At 40.8% G+C, this 21,076-nt stretch overlaps 1 protein-coding gene across 1 annotated transcript in view; it reads left to right on the forward strand.

Annotated features, from left to right (window-relative positions):
* The window catches only part of PEX13 (peroxisomal biogenesis factor 13), a 37,359-nt gene that overhangs the window by 2,937 nt on the left and 13,346 nt on the right, over window positions 1-21,076 (forward strand). The window contains exon 2 of the mRNA XM_025354556.1: window positions 11,089-11,783. Coding sequence (XP_025210341.1) covers window positions 11,089-11,783 — 695 coding nt within the window. The remainder of the gene's footprint in view (window positions 1-11,088; window positions 11,784-21,076) is intronic.

The raw sequence follows: 21,076 nt of genomic DNA on the forward strand, positions 1-21,076 counted from the left end.
AAAAAAAAAAAAAAAAAAAAAAACTATCTCCATGAAATTTTTTCACATATTTTATTTTTTATTCGTAGATTATTTTTGCTGTAGTAGTTGCAAATGGGCTTTCTTTTTTCTTTTTACATTTTCCAGTTATTAACTGGTATGGCAGAATGCTATTTTTTTAATGTAAATATTATATACAGCATAATCTCAAACTCTTAATTAGTTCTGATGGTTTGGTTGAAATTCTCTTTAGTTCTGTGTAGCCAGTTATGTAATTTACAGATAAGCTAGCATCCTTATATTGGTCCTGACTTCCATTGGAGTGCTTCTGAAGTTTTACTGTTAAATGTGAAGTTAGCTTTTTGTTTTTGATAGATATCTTGTCAAAATTCTCTCTCTCTACCTTGTTCAGAGTTTTTTTATTTTATTTTATTTTTATTATTTTTGTTTGAGATGGAGTCTCACTGTGTCTCCCAGGCTGGAGTGCAGAGGTGCAATCTTGGCTCATGGCAACCTCTACCTCCTGGGTTCAAGCAATTCTCCTGCCCCAGTCTCCCGGACAGTTGAGACTACAGGTGCATGCCACTCTGCCCAGCTAATTTTTGTATTTTTAATAGAGATGGGGTTTCACTGTGTTGGCCAGGCTGGTCTCGAACTCCTGAACTCAGGTGATCTGCCTGCCTAGGCCTCCCAAAGCGCTGGGATTACAGGTGTGAGCCACTATGCCTGGCCCTTACCTTGCTCAGATTTTTATCATGAAGAAATATTAAATTTTATGAATGGCTTTTCTGCATCTGTTGAGACCATTGTGTGTATTTTTGCTTTAATATGAAAATGTGGGAATAGGAACAGCTCTGGTCTGCAGCTCCCAGCGTGATTGATGCAGAGGACAGGTGATTTCTGCATTTCCATCTGAGGTACCTGATTTATCTCATTGGAACTGGTTGGACACTGGGTGCACTCCATGGAGGGTGAGCCAAAGCAAGGCAGGACGTCACCTCACTCAGGAAGCGCAAGGGGTCAGGGAATTTCCCTTTCCTAAGCAAAGGACACCATGACAGACTGTACCTGGAAAAACGGGACACTTCTGCCCAAATACTGGGCTTTTCCCACATTCTTAGCAACCAGCAGACCAGGAGATTCTCTCCCATGCCTGGCTCGGTGGGTCCCATGCCCACGGAGCCTTACTCAGTGCTAGCACAGCAGTCTGAGATCAATCTGTGAGGCAGCAGCCTGGCAGGGAGAGGGGCGTCTGCCATTACTGAGGGTTGAGTAGGTAAACAGAGCAGCAGGAAAGCTCGAACTGGGAGGAGCCCACTGCAGTTCCGCAAGGCCTACTGCCTCTATAGACTCCACCTCTGTGGGCAGGGCATAGCTGAGCAAAAGGCAGCAGAAACTTCTGCAGACTTAAAACGTCCCTGTCTGACAGCTCTGAAGAGAGCAGTGGTTCTCCCAGCACGGTGTGCTCTGAGAACGGACAGACTGCCTCCTCAAAGTGGGTCCCTGACCCCCGTGTAGCCTGACTGGGAAACATCTCCCAGTAGGGGCCGAAAGACACCTCAAACAGGCAGGTGCCCCTTTGGGACAAAGCTTCCAGAGGAAGGATCAGGCAGCAATATTTGCTGTTCTACATCCTCTGCTGGTGATTCCCAGGCAAACAGGGTCTGGAGTGGACCTCCAGCAAACTTCAACAGACCTGCAGCTGAGGGACGTGACTGTTAGAAGGAAAACTAACAAACAGAAAGGAATAGCTTCAACATCAACAAAAAGGACATCCACACCAAAACGCCATCTGTAGATTACCAACATCAAAGACCAAAGGTAGATAAAAGCCACAAAGATGGGGAGAAACCAGAGCAGAAAAGCTGAAAATTCTAAAAATCAGAGCAGCTCATCTCCTCCAAAGAATTGCAGCTCCTCGCCAGCAACAGAACAAAGCTAGACAGAGAATGACTTTGATGAGTTTGTCGAAGTAGGCTGCAGAAGGTCAGCAATAACAAACTTCTCCGAGCTAACCCATCGCAAGGAAGCTAAAAACCTTGAAAAAAGGTTAGATGAATGGCTAACTAGAATAAACAGTGTAGAGAAGATTTTAAATGACCTGATGGAGCTGAAAACCATGGCACGAGAACTTCGTGATGCACGCACAAGCTTCAGCAGCTGATTCAATCAAGTGGAAAAAAGGATATCAGTAATTGAAGATCAAATTGACGAAATAAAATGAGAAGACAAGATTAGAGAAAATGTGGTTTATTGTATCAATTAACCTTCTATCGTTGAACCATCCTTGCATTTCTCAATGAACTCTGATTAGTCGTGATTTTTTCTGATATGCTATTCCAAATTCTATTCTAGGCCAGGTGGAGTGGTTCACATCTGTAATCCCAGCACTTTGGAAGGCCAGGGCAGGAGGATTGCTTGAGGCCGGAAGTTCGAGAACAGCCTGAGCAACATAGGAAGACTCTTATCTCTATAAAAAATTTTTAAATTGACCAGGTGTAGTGGCATGCCCCTGTAGTCCTAGCTACTAGGGAGGCTGAGGTGGGAGGATCCCTTTGAGTCCAGGAGTTCAAGGCTGCAGTGAGCTGTCATCATACTGCTGTACTCCAGCCTGGGTGACATAGCAAAACCCTGTCTCCGAAAAGAAAAAGAATTCTATTCTAATATTGTAAGACTGTTGCATACATTTTCCTAGGTAAAATTGAAGTTTTCTTTCTTTGTACTATTCTGGTTTTGTATCAAAGTTTTATAGCTAGAGAAATTTTTCTGTTGAGTCTATTTTTTTTTTTTTTTTTTCCCTGAAAGTATCTCACTCTGCCACCCAGGCTGCAGTGCAGTGGTGAAATCATGGCTCACTGCAGCTTCTACATCCTGGGATTAAGTAGTCCTCTTGCCTCAGCCTCCTGAGTAGCTGGGACTACAGGGGCATACCGCCATGCCCAACTAATTTTTATATTTTTAGTAGAGATGGGGTTTTGCCATGTTGCCCAGGCTGGTCTCAAACTCCAGGGCTCTAGCAATCCACTCACCTCAGCCTCCCAAAATGCTGGGATTACAGGTGTGAGCCACCTTACCTGGCCTAATTCATTTCTTTGTAGGCAGACTGCCTTCTCCTTAGTAGCCTTGATATGTTTGGTCCTCTAGCTTTATTATATTGTATCCAGGTACGAATATACAGACACACACACACATTTATTTTTTTTCCTTCCTGCTCGGCCCACCATATTCAGTCTGAGGATTCATGTATTTTTTTAATTCAGGAAAATTCTCATCAATTATACCTTTAAATATTATTTTAAGTTTTGTTTGAACACTAGTCTTTACTATCTCTTCTTCTGTTAAGCATTATATCAGGAATAGTGTCTGCTATAAGTAACAGTATCTGACTTACTGTGATTTGGACTATAAAGACATGTATTGTTTAGTTAGCAAGAAGTCTAGAGATCTGCCTTCTCAACATTGTCATCAAGGGACTTAAGTTTTTCCTGACTTCCTTTTTTTTTTTTTTTTCTTTTATCAGCTCTCTGACTTTTTGGCCATCTCTGTCTTTTGTTTTGTTTGTTTGTCTTGAAATAAGTTTCACTCTGTCACCAGGCTGGAGTGCGGTGACACAGTCATACCTCACTGCAGCTTCCGCCTCCCAGGGCTCAAGCAGTCCTCCCACCTCAGCCTCACGAGTGGCTAGGACCACAGGCACATGCCACAATGCCCAGCTAATTTTTGTATTTTTTGTGGAGACGGGTTTTTGCCATATTGCCAAGGCCCATCTTGAACTCCTGGGCTCAACTGATCTTCCCACCTAGGTCTCCCAAAGTTCTGGGCTTACAGGCATGAGCCACCACTCCTTGTCTTATTCTTTGCTCCTTTAAAAAGAACCTTACCCCACCCCATGTCTGGCTGCTTTCAATTTCTCTGTTTTAGTGTTCAGCAATTTGCTTTGTTAGGCCTCAATGTGGTTTTCTTTGTAGTATTCTGGTGGAATTCATAGAGATACTTGAATCTGACTTTGATGCCTCTCATTAATTCCAGAAAACTTTAAGCCATTATTTCTTTAAATATGGTTTCTATCTATTGTCACTTTACTCCTTTAACTCAACTTGCATATATACCCCATGTGTTGCTATACTGTCTGTATCTTACTCTCTTTTCTGTATTTATCCTTCTGTTTCTTATGCTTCATTCTGGGTATTTTCTTCCCGTCTGTTTCCTAGTTCACTGATATTTTTCTTTCACTGTGTCTAATCTGGTATTAAACCAGTCATTGAGTTCATAGTTTCCGGTTTTGTTTTGTTTTGTTTTGTTTTGTTTTGTTTTTAGTTGTAGAATCTTCATTTGGTCCTGCTTTATATTATAGTTCCTATTTTCTTCTGGAAAATCCCAATCTTGCCTTTTTTATTTGAATATATTCAGCATAGTTGTTTAAAGTCTCTGCCTAATAACTCTATAATAACTCTATTATCTGGATCCCCTTTGGAGCTCTTTGTATTATCTGAAGTTTCTTTTTTTTTTTTTTTCTGAGACAGTCTCACTCTGTTGACCAAGCTGGAGTGCAGTAGCGTGATCTCAGCTCACTGCAATCTCTGCCACTCAGGTTCAAGCAATTTTCCTGCCTCAGCATCCCAAGTAGCTGGGATTACAGATGCCTGCCACTGCACCCAGCTAATTTTTTGTAGTTTTTAATAAAGATGGGGTTTCACCATCTTGGCCAGGCTGTTCTTGAACTCCTGACCTTGTGATCCACCCCTAATTTTGTTATATAAGCCCCATTATTATTATTATTATTATTATTATTATTAAAATTGAGTCTTGCTCTGTTGCCCAGGCTGGAGTGCAGTGGTACAGTCTTGGCTCACTACAACCCCTGTCTCCCAGGTTCGAGTGATTCTTGTACTTCAGCCACCTGAGTAGCTGGGATTATAGGCATTCGCCATCACACCTGGCTAATTTTTAAATTTTTAGTAGAGACAGGGTTTCACCATGCTGGACAGGCTGGTCCCAAACTCTTGGATTCAAGTGACCTACCTGCCTCAACCTCCCAAAGTGCTGGGATTACAGGAGTGAGCCACCATGCCCAGCCAAGCCCATTTATTTTTAAATGAGAGCTGCACATTGTATATAGACAGTTTAATGTGATTTGAGGCCTAGGGATATCTTTCTCTAAAGACTTTTCCTTTTGACCAGAATGTTAGGCCACTAACAATCTAGAATCACTTTAATCCAATAAAGGATTGAGCTGATTTAAAACTTGGTTTTCATTCCTGCCAGAGTTAGTCCATTTCCTATTAACCTTTTCACCCTTTCTACTAGCATATTTCCCTTTTTAAGGTCCCAATCTGAAGTGTGAGGGTTCCCTGTGGCCTTCCTCTCTAGGGTTCTGAACTCCAATTTATGTCTCCTTAGCCCAGGGAGTCTGTTAAAATCTCTGCCTAGCTTCTCATTCTGTCAACCATCTCTTCTGGAATTGGCCCTAGTTTCTAGGGAAACATCTCAAAAGATCTGGCTCTCTGGCTTTTTTTTTTCCTCCTGGATTTTGACTCCAGAATTCCTCAGTGCCTTGTTCTCTAATGTGTAAACAGAATTCTTTTCTATTTCCTACCCTTCTAATTCAGTGGGAGGGTTAATCTAATTACCTCGACAACCATTACTTAAAGTAGAATTCCCAAGTTCTGTATTTCCACTCTGCTCCTTAGTGTACAGCAGCTAATTTTCTTCTTGACTGGTAGTTGAAAACGGTTCCTATCGGTGTGGCCACCTTTTCTTTTTTTCTTTTTTCTTTTTTTTCAAGATGGAGTCTCACTCTGTCGCCCAGGCTGGAGTGCAGTGGCGCAATCTCGGCGCACCACAACCTTCACCTCCCTGGTTCAAGCAATTCTCTGCCTCAGCCACCCGAGGAACTGGGATTACAGGTGCCCACCACCACGCCCAGCTAATTTTTGTATTTCTAGTAGAGACAGAGTTTCACCATCTTGGTCAGGCTGGTCTTGAACTCTTGACCTCATGATCCACCTGCCTCAGCCTCCCAAAGTGCTGGGATTATAGACATGAGCCACCATACCTGGCCTGTGGCCACCTTTTCTAATATTTCTAATGGAATTTTTAAAATATTTAAATGTTTTTATTTCAATTTTTATTTCACAGATATTGTTTCATTTCTCTCTCTGATAATTTTTTTTTTTTTTTTTTTTTTTTGAGACAGAGTCTCGCTCTGTCGCCCAGGCTGGAGTGCAGTGGCCGGATCTCGGCTCACTGCAAGCTCCGCCTCCCGGGTTCACACCATTCTCCTGCCTCAGCCTCCCAAGTAGCTGGGACTACAGGCACCCGCCACCTCGCCCGGCTAGTTTTTTGTATTTTTTAGTAGAGATGGGGTTTCACCGTGTTAGCCAGGATGGTCTCGATCTCCTGACCTCGTGATCCACCCGTCTCGGCCTCCCAAAGTGCTGGGATTACAGGCTTGAGCCACCACGCCCGGCCCTCTCTCTGATAATTTTTAACATATCTAAAATCATTTCTGAGCTGTTACATAAAATTAGTTTTTTTAATTGGGTTTTATACTTGCTGATTTTTGTTGGCTTTGTTTCTTAGTGTTTTTATTTCTTCATGTGTGTGGCATTTTTGAGATGGTTATTTTGAGTAGTAAGTTTAGAGTTCTGTTTTCTCTCCTTTCCCTCTTCCATGTTCCCCTTTATCTAATAAGTTTCCTGTTGCCTCTACCTGTTCCCTCTACTTACCACTTAGGTAAGAATCAGGTATAAAAACAGTGGGTCAGACTGGACATGGTGGCTCACACCTGTAATCTTAGCTCTTTTGGAGGCCGAGGCAGGAGGATTGCTTGAGCCCAGGAGTTGGAAACCAGCCTCTCAAGATGTAACGAGAACCCATCTCTATAAAAAATACCAAAAAAAAAAAAAAAAAAAAAAGGCAGGCATGGTGGTGTACGCCTGTAGTCCCAGCTACTTGGGAAGCTGAGGTGGGAGGGATTGCTTGAGTCTAGGAGTTTGAGGTTGCAGTGAGCCTTCAGCCTAGGTGACAGAGCAAGACCCTGTCAAAACAAAAACAAAAACAAAACGCCATAAAAACAGTGAGTTAGATTAAGGATATCACAGATCAAATCGGTCAGTAGTTCTTTCATTTCCTGGGTTGGAGGCCTTCTCACAGTGCTCTCCCTTTCTCAGTTCTCTAACTTTCTCAAAATATTAAACTGTCATCAGCAAATTTTATAATCTCTTTGTAGGAGCCAAGGTGACACATCCTCACTCCCGGCCTCAAGCAATGAACTGGTTCCATTCTAATGGAGCACTTTTCATTTTTATTACTTCATGGAAGCCTGCATCTTGGCTGTCACTGCCTGATTACAGAACCAGAATTGAATAGGCCCGTAGCTTCAGCCCTCCTTACCATGTTACATTTCTGTTTCATTTCTGTTCCATAAATCTGTCTTGTGTTAAATCTAGATAATGTCTGTTTGTCTCTCTGTTTTCTGTATTATTGCTTCTACTTTGGAGCAGAACTCCTTCATCAAAGCCTGAATGCGTTACACTATCTGGCCGTTCACTAGCTCCTTTTAAGTTTTGTTCCATTTTTAAATATTAGATCCAGTAAAAAAAAAATATATATATATATATATATAGAGAGAGAGAGAGAGAGAGAGTTCTAGTAGCTTGTTTATAATATTATGATACAAGTCTAAATTAAAACTTTAGCCTGGATTAGAAAATTACCATTTTGCAGTTCCACATCTAATACTTGTTTCAGGCAAGGATGATGAATGGATGCTAAACTATCAAATTAACAGTTGCTGGGGAATAGAATATTTGTGTGGTACCAAACTGTCATCCCATAGATCATATACTAATTACAAAGGGAAAGATACATTTTAATGGAAAGCTCTCATAGTCACCTCCTTAACCAACTAATCAAACTTAGCTTCACAAATGAGGAGGCAATAATATGACATTTTATGTGCCTCCTAAAGTAATACTGTGTGAAGTAAACAATAGCACTTATGAGTTATTCTTGCCAAAAAATATTGAACCTGATTCTAATCAAACTGTTAAATGCAATCTTAATTTAATAGGAGGCGAAATAAGAGTACAAGTTAAACAACACTTTGGGGAAACACAAATCTGGGGATAGGACATTTCTTTTTTTTTTTTGAGACAGAGTCTCACTCTGTTACCCAGACTGGAGGGCAGTGGCATGATCTCAGCTCACCGCAACCTCCGCCTCCCGGGTTCAAGCTATTATCCTCCCTCAGCCTCCCGAGTAGCTGGGACTACAGGCGCCCACCACCATGTCCGGCTAATTTTTGTATTTTTAGTAGAGACAGGGTTTCACCATGTTGGCCAGGATGGTCTCGAAGTCCTAACTTCAGGGGATCCGCCTGCCTCAGCCTCCCAAAGTAGTGGGATTACAGGCATGAGCCACCACACCTGGGCTGGGGGTAGGACATTTCTAGAAAAAAACTGGGTTGACTCTTTAGAAGGTCAGGGATATTTGAAAAAATTGAATTGTTCTAGTTTAGAAAATACAAAACAACCAAATGCAGTGTGTGAGCCTTAATTGAATTTTTGTTCAAAAAAAAGTTTTAAAAGATATTTTTGACTCATGTAGCACAATAATTTAAAAAGCAGCGATAAAAAAGCTAAGCCAAGTGCAATGGCTCATGCCTGTAATCCCAACACTTTGAGAGGCAGAAGTAGAAGGATTGCTTGAACCCAGGTATTTGAGACCAGCCTGGGCAAAAAAGTGGGACCCTCATCTCTACCAAAAAGTTAGCTGGGAGTGGTGGTCTCGGCTACATAGGAAGCTGAGGCAGAAGGATCACTTGAGCTGTGTTTGCACCACTGCACGCCAGCCTCAATGACAGAGGGAGACCCTGTCTCCAAAAAAAAGAAGGCAAACTTAAAAGTGGGCAAAGTATCTGAACAGATATTTCTCCAAATAAGATTGCAAAATGACTAATAAGTACATGAAAATATGCTCAACATCATTAGCCGTCAAGAAAATGCAAATTAAAACCACAGTGAAGTACCACTTCATGCCCACTAGGATAGCTATAATGAAAAATATAAGAGCAGATGTGGCCAAGGATGTAGAGAAATTGGAAACCCTCATATATTGGCAAGAATGTAAAATGGTACAGTTGCTTTGGAACACAATCTGGCAATTCCTCAAAAGGCTAAATGTAGAGTTTCCATATAACCCAGCAAACATGTCCATACAAAAACTTGCACATAAATGGTCATTGCAGTATTATTTGTAATAGCAAGAAGTAAAAACAGCCACAATATACATCAACTGATGTGTGAATAAATATAATTTGGCAATAAAAATGAATGAAATACAGTTGGCCTTCCACATCTGGGGATTCAACCAACTGTGGATCAAAAATAGTCAGAAAATAGGCCAGACGTGTTGGCTAATACCTGTAATCCTGACATTTTGGGAGGCTGAGGTGGGAGGATCACTTGAGGCCAGGAGTTGGAGGCTGCAGTGAGCTATGATCATGCCACAACACTCTAGCCTGGACAACAGAGTGAGACCCTGTCTCTTAAGAAAAAAAAAAAAGCAGAAAAAAAAATTGCATCTGTACTGAACATGTACAGACTTTTTTCCTTGTCATTATTTCCTAAACACTACAGTACAACTAGTTACATAACATTTACACTGTGTTAAATACTATAATCTAGAGATGATTTTAAGTATACAGGAGGGTGTGCATAGGTTAAATGCAAATCGCATATTGTTTTATATTAGGGACTTGAGCATTCATGAATTTTGGTATCTGAAGGAGGTTTTGAAACCATTCCCCCACAGATACCAAGGGCTGCCTGTACAGATACATGCTATAAAATGGATAAACCCTGGAAACATTATGCTAAGTGAAAGAAGCCAGTCACAAAATACTACATATTGTATGAGTCCATTTACCATAGATCCTCATTATTTGTGGATTCTGTATTTTCAAGTTGGTCTGCTCACTAAAATTTATTTGTAATCCCAAAATCAATATTCCTGGCATTTTCACAGTCATTTGAGGGCAAACATAGATCAGGTAAAAATCTGAGTTGTCCCTCAGCTGACAACTGAGGAACAACCGAGAGACAAAAAAAGCAACACTCTGGTTTCTTATTTCAGCTCTCATGCTGTAAACAGTTGTCCTTATCAAAGTCTGTTTAGTGCCGGGTTTTTTCACATTTTTTAATGATGATTTTGCTGTCTAAAATGGCCCCCAAGCATAGTGCTGAAGTGATCTCTACTGTTCCTAAGCACAGGAAGGCTGTAGTGTGCCTTACAGATACAATACAGGTGTTAGATAAGCTTCATTCAGGCATGAGCTATTGTGCTGTTGGCCATGAGTTGTTAATGAGTTAACAATATACCTGGAATAAAGTGACTTTAAACAGAAACACATATAAAATAAGTATATGTATTGACTGATTGATGAAAGAAGCAATGATTTGGTATCTGCTGGTTCAGAGTTCACAGTAACTTTACAGAATATAACTATGTTAAATAACAAGAATTAACTATATATGAAATGTCCAGAATAGACAAGTCTAGGTACAGAAAGTAGACTCATGGTTGCCAAAGATGGGTGGAGGGGTGGGCAGGAAATGGGGAATACCTGCTGATGAATATGGGGTTTCTTTTGTGAGGTGATGAAAATCTTCTGAATTACACACGGTGATAGTTACACACCTCTGTGAGTATACTAAAAACTATTAAATTATAAACTTTAAAATGATGCCTGGGCACAGTGACTCACACTTGTAATCCTAGCACTTTAGGAAACCAAGGCAGTGGATCATTTGAGCCCAGGAGATTGAGACCAGCTGGGCAACATGGCGAAAACCCCATCTCTATAAAAAATTAGGCAGGTATGGTGGCATGCGCCTGTAGTTCCAGCTGCTCAGGAGGCTGAGGTGGGAGGATCACTTGAGCCTGGGAGGTTGAGGCTACAGTGAGCTTTGATTGTGCTACTACACTCCAGCCTGGGCAACAGAAGAAGTTGTCATAGCACCAGGTATATAGGAGGTGTTTAATAGTTACTTTGAATTGAATTTATTGTATGCTTAAATAACTGTTTTGAATCTTTTTTGGTTTTAGATCTGCTGATTTGGGTCCTACTTTAATGACAAGACCTGGACAACCAGCACTTACCAGAGTGCCCCCACCTATTCTTCCAAGGCCATCACAGCAGACAGGAAGTAGCAGTGTGAACACTTTTAGACCTGCTTACAGTTCATTTTCTTCTGGATATGGTGCCTATGGAAATTCATTTTATGGAAGCTATAGTCCTTATAGTTACGGATATAATGGGCTGGGCTACAACCGCCTCCGTGTAGATGATCTTCCACCCAGTAGATTTGTTCAGCAAGCTGAAGAAAGCAGCAGGGGTGCATTTCAGTCCATTGAAAGTATTGTGCATGCATTTGCCTCTGTCAGTATGATGATGGATGCTACCTTTTCAGCTGTCTATAACAGTTTCAGGGCTGTATTGGATGTAGCAAATCACTTTTCCCGATTGAAAATACACTTTACAAAAGTGTTTTCAGCTTTTGCATTAGTTAGGACTATACGGTATCTTTACAGAAGGTTACAGCGGATGTTAGGTTTAAGAAGAGGCTCTGAGAATGAAGACCTCTGGGCGGAAAGTGAAGGAACTGTGGCATGCCTTGGTGCTGAGGACCGAGCAGCTACCTCAGCAAAATCATGGCCAATATTCTTGTTCTTTGCTGTTATCCTTGGTGGTCCTTACCTCATTTGGAAACTATTGTCTACTCATAGTGATGAAGTAACAGGTAAGAGAGCTGTAAAGGAACAGGTTCAGATACCATATAACAATCTCAAATTTCAAGAATATATTTGTTAGTTTTCTTTATATTCGTTTGTATTTACTGTTTCTGTCTAGTTCTATTTTCATTTAAGAGCTTCAAAACTGGCAGAGGAATATGTAGCAAAAATAGATTTGCTAATTAATTTATTGTTAGTTCAGTTTAACAGTGCACATTACCTTACTGTTTACAAGGTACTGAAATTGGTGCTGTGGAGGATACAAAGATACATAGGGCATAATTCCTATCTTTCTAAAATTTGTTGGAAGGGAGGTGGTTTAAGACACATACACAGGTAATTGTAATGAGGCAGAAAATGTGATAAGAAATAACAACAACTGGGGAGAGATATAAGATTTCTTGAACCCTTTTTTAAGATGCAAGACACTGTGCTAGGTATTTTGTGTGTTTTATCTCATTTATTTCAACAACCCAAGCAGATAGGAATTATCCTCATTTTGCAAGTGATAAAACTGAAATCCAGAGAACTCACTTACCCCAGGGTCACATCTTTAATAAGGCAGAACTATAAACAAAACCGGGACTGGTTGATGAATGTTATGCTATATTCTCTCAACTAGTAGAGAGTATTAGCTAACTTTCGAAAAGGGAAGCTAACATTTTTGACTGTGGTATCCAGGAAGAAATGGTATCTAAGTTAGATTTTTGAAAGCTAGGCAACCTTTCATCAGTTAGATAAAGAAACAGAAACTGTCAAGCTGATAGACCAGCTTGAACAAAAGTATATAGGCAGAAAATATGAGATTTGTTTAGCAGTTGTCCTATAGTATTGCATTGGATAGTAAGAAATAATGCTGAGAAATTAGGTTGAAAGCTAATAGTAGAAGCTCTTAATTGACATTATGAGACTTAATCTTTAGGTAAGGAATGGATGGTTTTTTGGTAGTTTATGTTTGTTTTTATTTTTAAGCAGATTGTGACATACATGTAAACAATAAGTCAGTCTGAAGTGTTTAAGATAAATGAGTAGAAGTCAAAGCAGGTTGTAATTAGATGGTAAAGTGCATAAAGGATTTGGATTGTGTTCACCTTTTATTCCTACTGTCTAACCTGCTTGGCACATAGAAGGTACTTAATATTTATTAAATTGGGGACATCAGTTATGATACTTTTGTATTAGACTGTTTGAGAGATAATGAAGACCCAAAATAGAGTGTGTGAGAAGCAGGATTCATATAATAGATTCAGTGGATGTAGTTACTGACTAAATGAGATATATAAAGGCAAAGTAGAAATCAAAATGCCCTAGACCTTTAAATTTGGGTTATTAGAGGGATAATGTTTTATTCATTGACTCAATACATATTTGTTGGGTGCCAACTACATACCAAAGAATTCTCAGAGCTAGGGATATAACAATGAATAAAATATATTTTAAAAATCTCTGCCTTTGTGGCAATCTAATAGGGAGAAACAGTAAATAAATAAGTAAAATATATAGTAAGCCAGAAGGTAAGTGCTATAGGGGAAAAAACAAAACAGGGAAGAATGTTGGGAGTGTCAGGAGTACAGGAGTAGGAACAGGGATTGCAGTGCTACATATAGTCAGGGAATGCCTCCCTGAAGGAATTAAGGGAATAAGTCCTACAGCTCTTTGAAGGAAGAGTGTTTTGAGGCATACAGAACAGCAAAAGTGCAGAGGTATTTAAGTGGCATGTCATGGGAACAGGAAGGAGGCAAGTGTGATTGGAGCAAAGTGTTAGTGGCAGGAAATGAAGGGAGTAGATGGTATAAGTTGTAGACATGTGTAAGAACATTAGCCTTTATTCAAAAATGGGAAACCGCTGGAGATTTGTGAGTAAAGGAGTAATATGACCTGACTTAGTTTTGTTTTTTTTTTTTTTTGTGGGGCGACACAGTGTTGCTCTGTCACCCAGGCTGGAGTGCAGTGGCATGATCTCAGCTCACTGCAACCTCCACTTCCTGGGTTAAAGCAATTCTCCTGCCTCAGCCTCCCAAATAGCTGGGACTACAAGTGTACGCCGCAACACCTGGCTAAGTTTTCGTATTTTAGTAGAGATGGGGTTTCACTGTGTTGCCACAGCTGGGTCTCGAACTCCTGAGCTCAGGCAATCTGCCCACCTCAGCCTCCCAAAGTTCTAGGATTACAGGCATGAGCCACCGCGCCCAGCCGATGTAGGTTTTAAAAAGAATACCTTATTGTGGGCAGTTGCTTCCAAGATAGCCAAATAGGAACAGCTCCGGTCTTCAGCTCCCAGCAAAATCAACACAGAAGGTGGGTGAGTTCTGCATTTCCAACTAAGGTACCTAGTTCATCTCATTGGGACTGGTTGGACAGTGGGTACAGCCCATGGAGGGCGAGCTGAAGCAGGGTGGGGCATCGCCTCACCCAGGAAGCACAAGGCATCAGGGGATTTCCCTTTCCTAGCCAAGGGAAGCTATGAGTGACTGTACCTGGAGGAACGGTACACTGCTGCCCAAATACCGTGCTTTTGCCACTGTCCTCACAATCGGCAGACCAGGAGATTCCCTCCTGTGCCTGGCTCAGCAGGTCCCACGCCCACAGAGCCTTGCTTACTGCTAGCACAGCAGTCTAATATCAACCTGCGATGCTGCAGCTTGTTGGGGGGAGCAGCATGTGCCATTGCTGAGGCTTGAGTAGGTCCCAGTGTCAACAGAGCGTCTAGGAAGCTCGAACTGGGCAGAGCCCACTGCAGCTCAGCAAGGACTATTGCCTCTATAGATTTCACCTCTGTGGGCAGGGCATAGCTGAACAAAAGGCAGCAAACAGCTTCTGCAGACTTAAACATCCATGTCTGACAGCTCTGAAGAGAACAGTGGTTCTCTCAGCACAGTGTTCGAGCTTTGAGAATGGAGACTGCCTCCTCAAGCAGGTCCCTGACCCCTGTGTAGCGTGACTGGGAGACACCTCCCAAAAGGGGCCGACAGACACCTCAAACAGGCAGGTGCCCCTCTGGGACAAAGTTTCCAGAGGAAGGATCAGGCGGCAATACCTGTTCTTCTACAGCCTCTGCTGGTGATACCCAGGCAAACAGGGTCTGGAGTGGACCTCCAGCAAACTCCAACAGACCTGCATCTGAGGGGCCTGACTGTTAGAAGGAAAACTAACAAACAGAAAGAAATAGCATCAACGTCAACAAAAAGGACATCCACACCAAAACTTGTCTGTAGGTCGCCAACATAAAAGACCAAAGGTAGATAAAAGCCACAAAGATGGGGAGAAACCAGAGCAGAGCTGAAAATTCCAAAAACCAGAGCACCTCTTCTCCAAAGGATCGCAGCTTCTCACCAGCAAGGAAACAAAACTGGGTGGAGAATGAGTTTGACAAGTTGACAGAAGTAGGCTTCCGAAGTTCGGTAATAAACTTCTCCAAGCTAAAGGAGCATGTTCTAACCCATTGCAAGGAAGCTAAAAACCTTGAAAAAAGGTTAGACAAATGGCTAACTAGAATAAACAGTGTAGAGAAGACCTTAAATTACCTGATGGAGCTAAAAACCACAGCACAAGAACTTGGTGACGCATGCACAAGCTTCAATCAAATGGAAGAAAGGATATCAGTGATTGAAGATCAAATTAATGAAATAAAATGAGAAGACAAGATTAGAGAAAAAAGAGTGAAAAGAAATGAACAAAACCTCCAAGAAATATGGGACTATGTGAAAAGGCCAAATTTACATTTGATTGGTGTACCAGAAAGTGATGGGGAGAATGAAACCAAGTTAGAAAACACTCTTCAGGATATTATCCAGGAGAACTTCCCTAACTAGCAAGGCAGGCCAACATTCAAATTTGGGAAATACACAGAACACCACGAAGATACTCCTCGAGAAGAGCAACCCCAAGACACATAATTGCCAGATTTACCAAGGTTGAAATGAAGGAAAAAATGTTAAGGGCAGCCAGAGAGAAAGACCAGGTTACCCACAAAAGGAAGCCTATCAGACTAACAGCAGGTCTTGGCAGAAACCCTACAAGCCAGAAGACAGTGTGGGCCAATAATTCAACATTCTTAAAGAAAAGAATTTTCAGCCCAGAATCTCATATCCAGCCAAACTAAGCTTCATAAGTGAAGGAGCAATAAATTCCTTTACAGACAAGCAAATGCTGAGAGATTTTGTCACCACCAGGCTTGCTTTACAAGAGCTCCTGAAGGAAGCACTAAACATGGAAAGAAACAACTGATACCAGCCACTGCAAAACTTGCCAAATTGTAAAGACCATCAACACTATGAGGAAACTGCATCAATTAATGGACAAAATAACCAGTTAACATAATAATGACTGGATCAAATTCACACATAAAAATATTAACCTTAAATGTAAATGGGCTAAATGCCCCAATTAAAATACACAGACTGGCAAGTTGGATATACAGTCAAGACCCATGCGTGTGCTGTATTCAGGAGACCCATCTCTTGTGCAAAAAAAGCAGGAGTTGCTATCCTAGTCTCTGGTAAAACTGACTTTAAACAAAGATCAAAAGAGACAAGGCCATTACATAATGATAAAGGGATCACTTCAATAAGAAGAGCTAACTATCCTAAATATATATGCATCCAATATAGGAGCACCCCAGATTCATAAAGTCCTTAGAGACTTACAAAGTCTTAGACTCCCACACAATAGTAATGGGAGACTTTAACACCCACTGTCAATATTAGATTAACGAGACAGAAGGTTAACAAGGATATCCAGGAATTGAACTCACCTCTGGACCAAGCGGACCTAATAGACATCTACAGAACTGTACACCCCAAATCAACAGAATATACATTCTTCCCAGCACCACATTGCACATATTCTAAAATTGACCACATAATTGGAAGTAAAACACTCCTCAGCAAATGTAAAAGAACAGAAATCACAACAAACTGTCTCTCAGACCACAATGCAATCAAACTAGAACTCAGGATTAATAAACTCAAAACCGCACAACTACATGGAGACTGAACAACCTGTTATGGAATGACTACTGGGTAAATAATGAAATGAAGGCAGAAATATGTTCTTTGAAACCAATGAAAACAGATACAACGTACTGGAGTCTCTGGGACACATTTAAAGTAGTGTGTAGAGGGAAATTAATAGCACTAAATGCCCACAAGAAGCAGGAAAGATCTAAAATCGACACCCTAACATCACAATTAAAAGAAATAGAGAAGTATCTTTGTGGCGTTCTCTGTATTTCCTGGATTTGAATGTTGGCCTGCCCTACTAGGTTGGGGAAGTTCTCCTGGATGATATCCTGAAGAGTGTTTTCCAACTTGGTTCCGTTTTCCCCCTCACTTTCAGGCACCCCAATCAGACGTAGATTTGGTCTTTTTACATAATCCCATACTTCTTGCAGGCTTTGTTCATTTCTTCTTCTTCTTTTTTCTTTTGGTTTCTCTTCTCGCTTCATTTCATTCATTTGATCCTCAATCGCTGATACTCTTTCTTCCAGTTGATCAAGTTGGTTACTGAAGCTTGTGCATTTGTCACGTATTTCTCGGGTCATGGTTTTCATCTCTGTCATTTCGTTTATGACCTTCTCTGCATTAATTACTCTAGCTATCAATTCTTCCACTCTTTTTTCAAGATTTTTAGTTTCTTTGCACTGGGTATGTAATTCCTCCTTTAGCTCTGAGAAGCTTGATGGACTGAAGCCTTCTTCTCTCATCTCGTCAAAGTCATTCTCAGTCCAGCTTTGATCCATTGCTGGCGATGAGCTGCGCTCCTTTGCCGGGGGAGATGCGCTCTTATTTTTTGATTTTCCAGCTTTTCTGCCCTGCTTTTTCCCCATCTTTGTGGTTTTATCTGCCTCTGGTCTTTGATGATGGTGACGTACTGATGGGGTTTTGGTGTAGGTGTCCTTCCTGTTTGATAGTTTTCCTTCTAACAGTCAGGACCCTCAGCTGCAGGTCTGTTGGAGATTGCTTGAGGTCCACTCCAGACCCTGTTTGCCTGGGTATCAGCAACAGAGGCTGCAGAAGATAGAATATTGCTGAACAGCGAAATTCGGTATTGATGGAACGTACCTCAAAATAATAAGAGCTATTTATGACAAACCCACAGCCAATATCATACTGAATGGGCAAAAACTGGAAAAATTCCCTTTGAAAACTGGCACAAGACAGGGATGTCCTCTCTCACCACTCCTATTCAACATAGTGTTGGAAGTTCTGGCTAGGGCAATCAGGCAAGAGAAAGAAATCAAGGGTATTCAGTTAGGAAAAGAAGTAGTCAAATTGTCCCTGTTTGCAGATGACATGATTGTATATTTAGAAAACCCCATCGTGTCAGCCCAAAATCTCCTTAAGCTGATAAGCAACTTCAGCAAAGTCTCAGGATACAAAATTAATGTGCAAAAATCACAAGCATTCTTATACACCAGTAACAGACAAACAGAGAGCCAAATTATGAATGAACTGCCATTCACAATTGCTTCAAAGAGAATAAAATACCTAGGAATCCAACTGACAAGGGATGTAAAGGACCTCTTCAAGGAGAACTACAAACCACTGCTCAGTGAAATAAAAGAAGACACAAACAAATGGAAGAACATACCATGCTCATGGATAGGAAGAATCAATATCATGAAAATGGCCATACTGCCCAAGGTAATTTATAGATTCAATGCCATCCCCATCAAGCTACCAATGAGTTTCTTCACAGAATTGGAAAAAACTGCTTTAAAGTTCATATGGAACCAAAAAAGAGCCCACATCTCCAAGACAATCCTAAGTCAAAAGAACAAAGCTGGAGGCATCACGCTACCTGACTTCAAATTATACTACAAGGCTACACTAACCAAAACAGCATGGTACTGGTACCAAAACAGAGATACAGACCAATGGAACAGAACAGAGCCCTCAGAAATAATACCACACATCTACAGCCATCTGATCTTTGACAAACCTGAGAGAAACAAGAAATGGGGAAAGGATTCCCTATTTAATAAATGGTGCTGGGAAAATTGGCTAGCCATAAGTAGAAAGCTGAAACTGGATCCTTTCCTTACTCCTTATACGAAAATTAATTCAAGATGGATTAGAGACTTAAATGTTAGACCTAATACCATAAAAACCCTAGAAGAAAACCTAGGTAGTACCATTCAGGACATAGGCATGGGCAAAGACTTCATGTCTAAAACACCAAAAGCAACAGCAGCAAAAGCCAAAATTGACAAATGGGATCTCATTAAACTAAAGAGCTTCTGCACAGCAAAAGAAACTACCATCAGAGTGAACAGGCAACCTACAGAATGGGAGAAAATTTTTGCAATCTACTCATCTGACAAAGGGCTAATATCCAGAACCTACAAAGAACTCAAACAAATTTACAAGAAAAAAACAAACAACCCCATCAACAAGTGGGCAAAGGATATGAACAGACATTTCTCAAAAGATGACATTCATACAGCCAACAGACACATGAAAAAATGCTCATCATCACTGGCCATCAGAGAAATGCAAATCAAAACCACAATGAGATACCATCTCACACCAGTTAGAATGGCGATCATTAAAAAGTCAGGAAACAACAGGTGCTGGAGAGGATGTGGAGAAATAGGAACACTTTTACACTGTTGGTGGGATTGTAAACTAGTTCAACCATTATGGAAAACAGGATGGCGATTCCTCAAGGATCTAGAACTAGATGTACCATATGACCCAGCCATCCCATTACTGGGTATATACCCAAAGGATTATAAATCATGCTGCTGTAAAGATACATGCACACATATGTTTATTGCGGCACTATTCACAATAGCAAAGACTTGGAATCAACCCAGATGTCCATCAGTGACAGACTGGATTAAGAAAATGTAGCACATATACACCATGGAATACTATGCAGCCATAAAAAGGATGAGTTTGTGTCCTTTGTAGGGACATGGATGCAGCTGGAAACCATCATTCTCAGCAAACTATCAAAAGAACAGAAAACCAAATACCGCATGTTCTCACTCATAGGTGGGAACTGAACAATGAGATCACTTGGATTTGGGAAGGGGAACATCACACACCGGGGCCTATCATGGGGAGGGGGGAGGGGGAAAGGATTGCATTGGGAGTTATACCTGATGTAAATGACGAGTTGATGGGTGCTGACGAGTTGATGGGAGCAGCACACCAACATGGCACAAGTATACATATGTAACAAACCTGCACGTTATGCACATGTACCCTAGGACTTAAAGTATAATAATAATAAATAAATAAATAAATAAAGGAAATAGAGAAGCAAGAGCAAATAAATTCAAAAGCAACAGAAGGCAAGAAATAACTAAGATCAGAGCAGAACTGAAAGAGATAGAGACACAAAAAAACCCTTCAAAAAATCAATCCAGGAGCTGGTTTTTTGAAAAGATCAACAAAATAGACTTTTAGCAAGACTAATAAGGAAGAAAAGAGAAGAATCAAATAGATGCAATAAAAAATGATAAAGGGGATATCACCACCAATCCCACAGAAATACAAACTACCATCAGAGAATACTATAAACACCTCTACGCAAGTAAACTAGAAAATATAGAAGAAATGGATAAATTCCTGGACACATACACCCTCCCAAGACTAAACCAGGAAGAAGTTGAATCTCTGAATAGACCAATAACAGGTTCTGAAATTGAAGCAATAATTAATAGCCTACCTACCAAAAAAAGTCCAGGACCAGATGGATTCATAGCCAAATTGTGCCAGAGGTACAAAAAGGAGCTGGTACCATTCCTTCTGAAACTATTCTAATCAATAGAAAAAGAGGGAATCCTCCCTAACTCATTTTATGAGGCCGGCATCATCCTGATACCAAAGCCTGGCAGAGACACACACACACAAAAAGAATTTTAGGCCAGTATCCCTGATGAACATCAATGCAAAAATCCTCAATACTGGCAAACCGAATCCAGCAGCACATCAAAAAGCTTATCCAGCATGATCAAGTCAGCTTTATCCCTGGATGCAAGGCTGGTTCAAAATACACAAATCAATAAATGTAATCCAGCATATAAACAGAACCAACAACAAAAACCAAATAATCATCTCAATAGATGCAGAAAAGGCCTTTGACAAAATTCCGTAGCCCTTCATGCTAAAAACTCTCAATAAACTAGGTATTGATGGAACATATCTCAAAATAATAAGAGCTATTTATGACAAACCCACAGCCAATATCATACTGAATGGTCAAAAACTGGAAGCATTCCCTTTGAAAACTGGCACAAGACATGGATGCCCTCTCTTACCACTCCTGTTCAACATAGTGTTGGAAGTTC

Source organism: Theropithecus gelada, chromosome 13 (genome assembly GCF_003255815.1).
Source record: "Theropithecus gelada isolate Dixy chromosome 13, Tgel_1.0, whole genome shotgun sequence".
NCBI classification, from domain to species: Eukaryota; Metazoa; Chordata; class Mammalia; order Primates; family Cercopithecidae; genus Theropithecus; species Theropithecus gelada.